This window comes from Schistocerca cancellata, chromosome 10 (genome assembly GCF_023864275.1).
Source record: "Schistocerca cancellata isolate TAMUIC-IGC-003103 chromosome 10, iqSchCanc2.1, whole genome shotgun sequence".
Classification (NCBI taxonomy): Eukaryota; Metazoa; Arthropoda; class Insecta; order Orthoptera; family Acrididae; genus Schistocerca; species Schistocerca cancellata.
The window spans coordinates 222423587-222436144 of NC_064635.1; the positions used below are offsets into that span (position 1 = coordinate 222423587).

The 12558-nt window shown below is 39.6% G+C and overlaps 1 protein-coding gene across 4 annotated transcripts in view; it reads left to right on the top strand.

The window, feature by feature from the left end:
- LOC126106807 (replication protein A 70 kDa DNA-binding subunit-like) overlaps positions 1–12558 on the top strand; it is an 84251-nt gene that overhangs the window by 46384 nt on the left and 25309 nt on the right. For all 4 annotated transcript variants that reach the window (XM_049913199.1, XM_049913198.1, XM_049913201.1 and 1 more), the window contains exon 6: positions 2443–2582. In XM_049913199.1, the coding sequence (XP_049769156.1) occupies positions 2443–2582 (140 nt within the window). The remainder of the gene's footprint in view (positions 1–2442; positions 2583–12558) is intronic.

The following is a 12558-nucleotide window of genomic DNA, read 5'->3' on the forward strand; positions in this document are numbered from 1 at the left end:
CATATTCCGTGCCATTTGTGCGTTATACAGTAGTGAGTTTTATTTCCAATAAGATGGCGCCCCGCTGCGCTATCATAGGGACGTACTAGCATACCTGGATCACAATGTGCCAGGCCAGTGGATAGGACACAGGGGACCAATCGAGTTTCCTGCACGCTCTCCAGACCTGACGCAGCTGGATTTCTTTTTATGGGGCACAGTAAAAGATGAAGTGTACAAACGTAAACCATGTAACCTGGACACACTTTGGAATGAGATTCAGGCAGTGTGCACAGAAATCTCATTGGACACTTTGGTACGATATACGGAATCAGTGGTGAATCGTACTCGGAAATGTATTGCTGCTGAAGGCCACCAGTTTGAATATTAATCACATTTGCAAAGTACATTTATTTTTCCAATTGGACTTCAAGCTTTCCATTTCCAGAAATTTAACATTGTAGAACGGGAAATAAATTTTCTATGACGCTTCAAAGTGTGTGTACATTTTTTTGATGCACCCTGTATTTAAGTGATGAACATTGCAAGATAATAGGTTAATGTAAGCACGAGATAATACATTGCAAATTTGAAATGCTAGAACATTAATAACTGATGTAACTGCCACAATGTTGAATGCAAGCACACAAACTGTGTGCATTGTGTCGTACATGTACCAGATGTCAGTTTGTGGGATGGATTTTCATGCCTGTTGAACTTGATCGGGCAATACAGGGACAATTAATGCTGCTTGTGGATGACACTGTAGTTGTTGTCCAATGATGTCCCATACATGGTTGATGCGGGAGAGATCTGGTAATTGAGCAGGTCAAGGCAACATGTCGACACTCTGGAGATTGTGTTGGATTACAACAGTGGTGTGTGGAGTGAGCATTATCCTGTCAGTAAACATCTCTTGGAATGCTCTTTAGGAAGTAGTGGCACAACATGTCAAATCACCAGATTGATGTACAAATTGCACCCCGTACCATAATTTCAGGTTTAGGTCCACTGTTCCCATTATGCTGACAGGTTGATTGCAGGCCATCAATTGGTCTCCTATACATAGCCATCGCTGGCACTGAGGCAGAACCAGGTTTTGTGAGAATAAGCAACAGGCCTCCACCCTGCCTGCCAATGAGCTCTCACTTGACACTGCTGAAATGGCAAATGGCGGTGGTTTGGGGCCAGTGGAATGCAATCTACAGGGCATCTGGCTTGGAGCTGTCCGTGAAATAACTGACTTGTAACAGTTCGTTGTGTCACTGTGGTGCCAACTGCTCCTAAGATTGCTGCTGGAGATACAGTACGATTCACCAGAGCCATATGCCAAACACAGTCCTATTAAACGATCTCACTTAATCACATTGAGGTACTGATAATGTCGACTTTGTTGCCTCACAGGTATTCTTGACTAACATCAGCTCACCACATCTAATCTCAAAGATAATTAATGCTCGCAACTGTTACAGTATGTATTTAAAGCAAACCTGATTTGCATCCTTACAGTGACACTGCTAGTGCCACTCTTATGCGACTGTTGTGAAATTTCCGACTTCATCTTTTGGATGGAGAAACACGCCTGCAAACTTTTATTTGTTGCGCATCTCCTTCTTCGTGTTTTGAAGTTTTTTCATCAGTGTATTTAAATTTACAATGTTTTGGAGCCAGTGGCTCCCTCTGGCAGAAGGATTGAAGGGGGAGGGAGAGGGTTGACGGAAAAGGACTGGCGAGGTTTAGGAAATGGGGTTTAGGTAAGTCAGGAAAGTGACCTGGAACCTGGGTCAGTGGAGACTTCCCAGACCCAGGGTTCTGGGTGACTTTTCTAAACGCTTCCCATTTCCTAAACCTCACCAGTCTTTTTCCTTCACCCTTCTTTCTTCTCCTTCCGCCATTCTTCCAGAAGAGGGCACGACAGTCTCCAAAAGCTTGCAAATGTAAATACGTTTCTATATGTGTTTTCTTGCTGCTGCCTGGTGTGTAGATTTTTTTTGTCTATCCCATTTACATTGTCTTTCCAAAATCGATCATTTTCATTGATATGTCAGTTAAAACTGTATCAAAAGCTATATAGTAGTACTTGAGGTTAGTCTGATCGGAGTATCAACATGAACAGGTTGGTGTACATTTAAGTGAACTGATGTGAACTGTGTTAATTAATTATCAACCAAATTTCAAACAGCTCATAGCAGAAATGACCACTGCAAAAGAACTTGAAAGTAAATTCTCACTTATTGCGTAGTGAAATATTAGATTTAAAATAAAATAAACATGTTTCTTCATTAATGTTAAATGTTAGTTCTTAAGTAAAATGGTTCTCTTTGAATCGGTTCAATGAGTTGGTGATTCCCAAAGGAATGTTGGTGGTCATCCATCGTACAGGCAGTAGGAGACATAATGTATAATTTGATAAATACACACTTTACCCTGTTAATCATTCATTTCTGTGGTTGTTTTTTTTAGGTCTACTGAGCTAGAAATTTCACGCATCAGCCATGACATCGGCTTAGAAATAGACAAAAAAAGCGCACAGATGCAGCGTGGCTTTGCTAATTTGTTAAATTGGAATGAAAGTTTCTTTGCTGAAATGATGAAAACAATAGGTAAGTTTTTCAGCATTTTAGATTCAGCATGACTGTTGTTTTCATTGTTGTTGTTGTTGTTGTGGTCTTCAGTCCTGAGACTGGTTTGATGCAGCTCTCCATGCTACTCTATCCTGTGCAAGCTTCTTCATCTCCCAGTATCTACTGCAACCTACATCCTTCTGAATCTGCTTAGTGTATTAATCTCTTGGTCTCCCTCTACGATTTTTACCCTCCACACTGCCCTCCAATGCTAAATTTGTGATCCCTTGATGCCTCAAAACATGTCCTACCAACCGATCCCTTCTTCTAGTCAAGTTGTGCCACAAACTTCTCTTCTCCCCAATCCTATTCAATACCTCCTCATTAGTTACGTGATCTACCCACCTTATCTTCAGCATTCTTCTGTAGCACCACATTTCGAAAGCTTCTATTCTCTTCTTGTCCAAACTAGTTATCGTCCATGTTTCACTTCCATACAGGGCTACACTCCATACAAATACTTTCAGAAACGACTTCCTGCCACTTAAATCTATACTCGATGTTAACAAATTCCTCTTCTTGAGAAACACTTTCCTTGCCATTGCCAGTCTACATTTTATATCCTCTCTACTTCGACCATCATCGGTTATTTTACTCCCCAAATAGCAAACCTCCTTTACTACTTTAAGTGTCTCATTTCCTAATCTAATTCCCTCAGCATCACCCGACTTAATTTGACTACATTCCATTATCCTCGTTTTGCTTTTGTTGATGTTCATCTTATATCCTCCTTTCAAGACACTGTCCATTCCGTTCAACTGCTCTTCCAAGTCCTTTGCTGTCTCTGACAGAATTACAATGTCATCGGCGAACCTCAAAGTTTTTACTTCTTCTCCATGAATTTTAATACCTACTCCGAATTTTTCTTTTGTTTCCTTTACTGCTTGCTCAATATACAGATTGAATAACATTGGGGAGAGGCTACAACCCTGTCTTACTCCTTTCCCAACCACTGCTTCCCTTTCATGCCCCTCGACTCTTATAACTGCCATCTGGTTTCTGTACAAATTGTAAATAGCCTTTCGCTCCCTGTATTTTACCCCTGCCACCTTTAGAATTTGAAAGAGAGTATTCCAGTCAACATTGTCAAAAGCTTTCTCTAAGTCTACAAATGCTAGAAACGTAGGTTTGCCTTTTCTTAATCTTTCTTCTAAGATAAGTCGTAAGGTCAGTATTGCCTCACGTGTTCCAACATTTCTACGGAATCCAAACTGATCTTCCCCGAGGTCGGCTTCTACCAGTTTTTCCATTCGTCTGTAAAGAATTCGCGTTAGTATTTTGCAGCTGTGACTTATTAAACTGATAGTTCAGTAATTTTCACATCTGTCAACACCTGCTTTCTTTGGGATTGGAATTATTATATTCTTCTTGAAGTCTGAGGGTATTTCGCCTGTCTCATACATCATGCTCACCAGATGGTAGAGTTTTGTCATGACTGGCTCTCCCGAGGCCATCAGTAGTTCAAATGGAATGTTGTCTACTCCCGGGGCCTTGTTTCGACACAGGTCTTTCAGTGCTCTGTCAAACTCTTCACGCAGTATCTTAGCTCCCGTTTCGTCTTCATCTACATCCTCTTCCATTTCCATAATATTGTCCTCAAGTACATCGCCCTTGTATAAACCCTCTATATACTCCTTCCACCTTTCTGCCTTCCCTTCTTTGCTTAGAACTGGGTTGCCATCTGAGCTCTTGATATTCATACAAGTGTTTCTCTTCTCTCCAAATGTCTCTTTAATTTTCCTGTAGGCAGTATCTATCTTACCCCTAGTGAGACAAGCCTCTACATCCTTACATTTGTCCTCTAGCCATCCCTGCTTAGCCATTTTGCACTTCCTGTCGATATCATTTTTGAGACGTTTGTATTCCTTTTTGCCTGCTTCATTTACTGCATTTTTGTATTTTCTCCTTTCATCAATTAAATTCAATATTTCTTCTGTTACCCAAGGATTTCTATTAGCCCTCTTCTTTTTACCTACTTGATCCTCTGCTGCCTTCACTACTTCATCCCTCAGAGCTACCCATTCTTCTTCTACTGTATTTCTTTCCCCCATTCCTGTCAATTGTTCCCTTATGCTCTTCCTGAAACTCTCTACAACCTCTGGTTCTTTCAGTTTATCCAGGTCCCATCTCCTTAAATTCCACCTTTTTGCAGTTTCTTCAGTTTCAATCTGCAGTTCATAACCAATAGATTGTGGTCAGAATCCACATCTGCGCAGGAAATGTCTTACAATTTAAAACCTGGTTCCTAAATCTCTGTCTTACCATTATATAATCTATCTGATACCTACTAGTATCTCCAGGATTCTTCCAGGTATACAACCTTCTTTTATGATTCTTGAACCAAGTGTTGGCTATGATTAAGTTATGCTCTGTGCAAAATTCTACAAGGCGGCTTCCTCTTTCATTCCTTCCCCCCAATCCATATTCACCTACTATGTTTCCTTCTCTCCCTTTTCCTGCTGACGAATTCCAGTCACCCATGACTATTAAATTTTCGTCTCCTTTCACTACCTGAATAATTTCTTTTATCTCGTCATACATTTCATCTATTTCTTCATCATCTGCAGAGGTAGTTGGCATATAAACTTGTACTACTGTAGTAGGCATGGGCTTTGTGTCTATCTTGGCCACAATAATGCGTTCACTATGCTGTTTGTAGTAGCTAACTCCTATTTTTTTATTCATTATTAAACCTACTCCTGCATTACCCCTATTTGATTTTGTATTTATAACCCTGTAATCACCTGACCAAAAGTCTTTTTCCTCCTGCCACCGAACTTCACTAATTCCCACTATATCTAACTTTAACCTATCCATTTCCCTTTTTAAATTTTCTAACCTACCTGCCCGATTAAGGGATCTGACATTCCACGCTCCGATCCGTAGAACGCCAGTTTTCTTTCTCCTGATAACGACGTCCTCCTGAGTAGTCCCCGCCCGGAGATCCGAATGGGGGACTATTTTACCTCCGGAATATTTTACCCAAGAGGACGCCATCATCATTTAATCATACAGTAGAGCTGCATTTCCTCAGGAAAAATTACGGCTGTAGTTTCCCCTTGCTTTCAGCCGTTCGCAGTACCAGCACAGCAAGGCCGTTTTGGTTAATGTTACAAGGCCAGATCAGTCAATCATCCAGACTGTTGCCCCTGCAACTACTGAAAAGGCTGCTGCCCCTCTTCAGGAACCACATGTTTGTCTAGCCTCTCAACAGATACCCCTCCGTTGTGGTTGCACCTGCGGTACGGCCATCTGTATCGCTGAGGCACGCAAGCCTCCCCACAAGCGGCAAGGTCCATGGTCCATGGTTCATGGTTTTCATAAATTTTAATATTATTTCTGCTTTCAGGAAGTAGTTCTGCAGTTTCTGTTCTAGTTAATCTTGCTGACTCCTCCAATTTGCATTTTATGTAGTTTGGGGGTGTAGATGCCCATACAATTTGTATAATTTACTGCTTGCCATTCTCTTTATTGCAAAGATTAAAAATGCAAGTGTGCATTGCAACTCCAAAAAACATTACTCATTGAATAATAGGATACTACAGCCATCACGGTTTCTTAAATGTAATATGTAATATACGTTTGCTTGTATGGTGGCTAGCTATTTTGCTGTCTTAATACTCCACGTGACTTCAGCATTGTTTCTTTTGGCGTTAACTAACAAGGAGAGGTCCCCATTGGTGGAATGGACATTTTGAAACATCTACGTAGTGATGTAGGTTAAGATCCCAGATATCGCACCCTGCGCCCATTCACCCTGGTGGGCCCTTGTTTGCAAGTAATTTACGGAAAAAAATTGTAATTTTATCTGACTATTGATACAGCTTTAAAGGAGAAGATTAATGTAGCCTGGCTGCATGGTGTAATAGCTACTGTAAGGCCTTCGTGTGGTGAAACTCATAGGTTTGAATCTCAAGTGTCTTAACTTTTTTATTTTTAAATCTTCACCGAATTGACTTTGATAACTATTTTTATTCAATTAATTGGTTTAAATGTAATTTTTAAATTCTATTCCTGTGTTACATTTTAATCATTGTAGAAATTTTAATTTGTTTCCATTTTTTCTTTATATCATTCTTTTTCTACTTGTAATTTTTGTGAGTTTGAATATAATTGTGTTTATCTGTTTTGATATTAAAATATTTTAAAATGCCGATTTATCAGATAAAAATAAATTTATATTGACTGTGCAGTAGTGTCAAATGTATTTTTCAGTACAAAATATACATTTTTTATAGTAATCATCATACAAACATTAAAACATAGCCTAAATTCGTACTGTACTATGTACAAAATAAAGGCAACGAAGATTTAAATGAAAGAAGGGATTACAGGAAAAATGAAATTCAAGAAAAATGAGGAATAGAAATAACCACTGCAATAGTGTGGACAAAAAAATGGAGTGATGAAATAAGAGAAATTAAATCAAAATTAATTCATAAAATTAATTAAAATCACTTGAACACGGATTTCAAATGGAAAAAGAATGATAGGAAGAAAAATGAGAGAAAATGAAAAAGCTGATATGATGATTAAAATGAGGTGATGAATAAATAGAAATATAAAATTATATTTAAACCAATTAATTGGATAAAAAATTATCAAAGTATTTTTGATAAAAATCTAATAATAAAAAAAATTTATGTACGTGACAAGATTCGAACCTAAGACCTAGTAGATAGTGTCGGAAGTTCCATGCGGCTTTTCGCGGATGATGCTGTAGTATACAGAGAAGTTGCAGCATTAGAAAATTGTAGCGAAATGCAGGAAGATCTGCAGCGGATAGGCACTTGGTGCAGGGAGTGGCAACTGACCCTTAACATAGACAAATGTAATGTATTGCGAATACATAGAAAGAAGGATCCTTTATTGTATGATTATATGATAGCGGAACAAACACTGGTAGCAGTTACTTCTGTAAAATATCTGGGAGTATGCGTGCGGAACGATTTGAAGTGGAATGATCATATAAAATTAATTGTTGGTAAGGCGGGTACCAGGTTGAGATTCATTGGGAGAGTCCTTAGAAAATGTAGTCCATCAACAAAGGAGGTGGCTTACAAAACACTCGTTCGACCTATACTTGAGTATTGCTCATCAGTGTGGGATCCGTACCAGATCGGGTTGACGGAGGAGATAGAGAAGATTCAAAGAAGAGCGGCGCGTTTCGTCACAGGGTTATTTGGTAACCGTGATAGCGTTACGCAGATGTTTAACAAACTCAAGTGGCGGACTCTGCAAGAGAGGCGCTCTGCTTCGCGGTGTAGCTTGCTCGCCAGGTTTCGAGAGGGTGCGTTTCTGGATGAGGTATCGAATATATTGCTTCCCCCTACTTATACCTCCCGAGGAGATCACGAATGTAAAATTAGAGAGATTAGAGCTCGCACAGAGGCTTTCAGACAGTCGTTCTTCCCGCGAACCATACGCGACTGGAACAGGAAAGGGAGGTAATGACAGTGGCACGTAAAGTGCCCTCCGCCACACACCGTTGGGTGGCTTGCGGAGTATAGATGTAGATGTAGATGTAGATGTAGATGTCAGGGTCTTACCCCATCCTTTACACCATGCAGCCAGTCAATGTGAAGGTACTAAATCAATGGTATTGAGCATCACATACAATTACAAAATATCCTTTTTGTCAGCAACTCACAAATGAGGGCCTACCAGGCTTAATGGCTGCAAGGTGTGATAGCTGGGATAATAACCTACATCACAGTATTGATGGTTTCAAAAAGTCAGTCCCACCACTGGAGACTTCTCTTTGTAAGTATGGCTTGCACAAAATTTTTAAATCTTGCATTTCACCAGATAGTAATGAAGAATGACTCTAAATTGATTAGGGTTTAATTTTATTGTTGAAGACATTCTTCTTACTTTTATTTTGGAGGATAGTGTAATCTAGGGTATATACTAATTACTTTATGAAAAGGAAAGTTGCTACTGCAGTCCCGTGAGTGTGTGTGTGTGGGGGGGGGGATGTCAATTTTTGACAAAGGCCTTGATGACCGATAGCTTATTTGTGACAGTCTTTTTGTTGGGCCTATCTGTGACTCGGCATCTCCACTATATGGTAACAACTTTCCTGGATTTTCTGTTGTAGGATATATTAATTATTTATTTATCCTGCCAAGTCTTCTTTTAAAGTAACTAGGCAGTCATATTTTATCGTAATATTCACAAGGATACATGATGATAGGTCTTACATTTAATATGTAGTTTAACACCCAAAAATGGATAACTTTCAGAAATAGTAAAAACAATAACAGCATTGTTGGTGGTAGTGGTAAGAGGAGGATGAGGAGAGAATAGTTTATATTAACACTCTAAGCACCAAACTTGTAAAATCTATGGGCCTAGGACTGTGTGGAAATCACCAGACAAAAATTTACGGGCCGCTATATTTAATTTAATGCAAAACACTTAAACGTTATTTCTACGGGTTTGGCCAGCGTTCTAAGTATTACAGATATTTAGTAACAAAATGCATCCATAAATGGCACAGCAGTGTTGTTTACAGCACTGTAATTAGTGTTAAAACTTGTCTTTGCGTTCTCAGTCTTCCTTACGTCGTTGTGTTGTTTCATGTTCGTAATCATGTCGGGGGGGGGATCAGATTGTCAGATGCAGAAATCGTGGATTTGATTAATGGTAGCGGTACTCTGGATAATGTAGAGAGTGATTCTGCTGATTCTGAATACAATGGTGTGTTTGAAGGCACGTATTCCCGAATTTTCAACAGCATATCACTGCTTGTAATTGTGCAGTACACACATTTCTGCTGAACATCTCTTCTGTAAGAGATATATGTAGTTACATATAATATGATATTCCTTTTAGAGAGCGAGATTGATGACAGCTTGTCTTCAGATGCAGATGAGAATGATGTTGAAGGTGTTACTTCAAATCCAGCAGCTGTGCCATATCCAAAAGATGTTGACTGGGCTGAATTTGACACACATCGACCTCTGCCTGTCAACATTACACGCAAGCAGATTCTAGTGAGTATTGATGACTCAGGTTCTGTACTGGATTTCAGTAAAGTGTTCCTTACTGACAGTGGCGTAAAAGAACTCCAGATACAGACAAATTTGTACGCATCACAGACAATCCAGAAGAAAAGAAGAGGAAATAACATGAAGCTTAATTCAGTTTTGAATTCCTGGAAGCCAGTGACTACAAGTGAGATGAGGTGTTTCTTGGGTACACTTTTCCACATGTGTATTTCAAGAAAGCCAAAAATTATGGACCACTGGAGCACTAATCCTGTCCTTAGTTGTAACTTCTGTCCCCAGGTTAAGAGTCATTTGCGTTTTACTCAGATACTGTCGTGCTTGCATCTTGTTGACAATTCTAAAGAGAAAAAACCAGGTGACGATGATTTCACCCACTTTATAAAGTTTTACGTTATTATAAGAATTTGAAGGAGCGATGTATCCAGGCATATTGTCCCACAGAAAAACTGACAATTGATGAAGGAATATGCCCATTTTGAGGTTGTGTGAGCTTCCATGTTTACATGCAAATAAGCCTCATAAGTATGAACTGAAGGTTTATGCTGTTGCTGAAGCCAGTAGTGGCTATGTTGTAAACTATGAAGTTTATGCTTGTGAGCATATTGTTGACTATTCTTCGTCCACTGTTGTATTGCAATTGTCTGACAGCGGCTTACTGAATAAAGGTCACACTGTGTATTTACAGATTTTATTCCATTCCAGAGCTTTTTCAACGACTGGCTGACAAAGGTACTGGAGCTGTTGGTACTGTGAACAATGTAGGAAAGGATTAGCTACAGTTTTAGTATCTAATATGCTGAAAGAGGGCGAAATGTCTTTTCAGCGTAAAGATAATGTATTAGCAATGAATTGGAAGGATAAGAGGGATGTGTATACATTGTCTACAAGGCATCAGGCCACATTTGGTACACATTACTAAGGAAAATAGGTCTGTAGTAATGAAACCACTTTAGGTATTGGATTACTATCTGAATAAAATTGGAGTGGATATTGGAGACGAGCGCCTTCAGTGCAATCCATTCCAGCACAGAACTGTGAAATGGTGACGAAAATTATATTTCCATCTGCTGCTGATTGGAGTATAAAATGCTTTTTGGCTATACAATGCATTGCACAACAAGAAACTCACAATAACAGACTTCATAACAGTGCTTGCTGCTCAGCTTGTTGAAGATGATACACTTGAAGTCATATAAAGGAAATAAGGAACTGTAGGTCGACTAACAAAGAGACATTTTTTTGCAGCACATACCTCAAACTACAAAGAAATATGCTGCTCGTGTGTGTCACGTGCAAGAAAGAGAATAGCAAAGTTTCTTGCAAAGAGACATGGTACAAATGTGAAAAGTGTGGTGTTTCACTGTGCCTGGAACCATGCTTCAAAATTGTCCACAGTAAAAAACAGTATGATTCTGTGTGAAATTTGTATGCAGTTATTGTAGACTGACGGAAAGATGTTATGTAGTGCCATAATATTAGTTAAAAATGAATAACAATTGCATTATCCAGGCAGACATACACTGAAGTGCCATAGAGACGAGTATAGGCATGCATATTCAAATGCTGAGATACGTAAACATGCAGGATACAGCACTGCAGTTGGCAACACCTATGTGACAACAAGTGTCTGGTGCAGTTGTTAGACTGGTTACTGCTGCTACAGCAGCAGGTTATCAAGATTTAAGCGAGTTTAAGTGGTGGGACACAGCATCTCCGAGATAGTGATGAAGTGGGGATTTTTCCCGTACGAGCATTTCACGATAGTACCGTGAACATCAGGAATCTGGTAAAATGGCAAATCTCAGACATCGCTGCGGCCGGAAAAAGATCCTGTAAGAACGGGACCAATGACGGCTGAAGAGAATCATTCATGGTGACAGAACTGCAACCCTTCCGCAAATTGTTGCAGATTTCAGTGCTGGGCCATCAATAAGTGTCAGCGTGCGAACCACTCAATGAAACATCATCTATATGGGCTTTTGGAGCCGAAGGCCCACTGGTCAACCTTTGATGACTACGAAACAAAGCTTTACGCTTCGCCTAGGCACATCAATACAGACATTGGACTGTTGATGACTGGAAGCATGTTGCCTCGTCGGATGAGTCTCGTTTCAAATTTTATCAAGCATGTGGACGTATACGGGTATGGAGACAATCTCACGAATCCATAGATCCTGCATGTCAACAGGAACTGTTAAAATTGGTGGAGGATTCTGTAATGGTGTGGGGTGTGTGCAGTTGCGATGCCTTGAAACGGGCTTTCAGAAAAGATCTCCACCCCTTGTTTCTTACGGATTTATTGACAGTCCTGCAGGATTCATGGTGTCAGTTCCCTCCAGCAACACTTCAGACATTAGTAGAGTTCATGCTATGTTGTCTTACAGCACTTCTGCGTGCTCGTGGGAGCTCTACTGGATATTAGGCAGGTGTACCAATTTCTATGGCTCTTCAGTGTACATCAGAGACACGTACCACTATCCCCACACAGTTATCACCTGGAATCTTTTTAATCACTGTTGACCATACTGGCACACTACCATATATTACCACTTTGGAGACTGGCCACTTAGAAGAATGGTGGACCTAAAAAAACGGGCCAATTATGACATTCTTCAAAGCATTACCGACACATTTGTAATTGATGTACCTTCAAAAGTAGTACATACTAAAAATGGCCAAGCTTTAAGAGTTATTTTTCATATTTACTTTAATTCTTTAATAGATGACAAATTTTAAAATAATGAAGACAGGAAGAATAGGTATCCTCCAAGAAAAAAGTGTGTATTAATTTATTGAGCAATTTCTTCCTTCTGAGATTCGAAAAGATCTTGCTTGCTCAATGAACATGACCTATTTGTATCAGAATTATAGCAAACTGTGAAGCCTTATTAGTACATGCACGAAATAACGTCGGTGCAATCTATCACATTGGCCAATACATT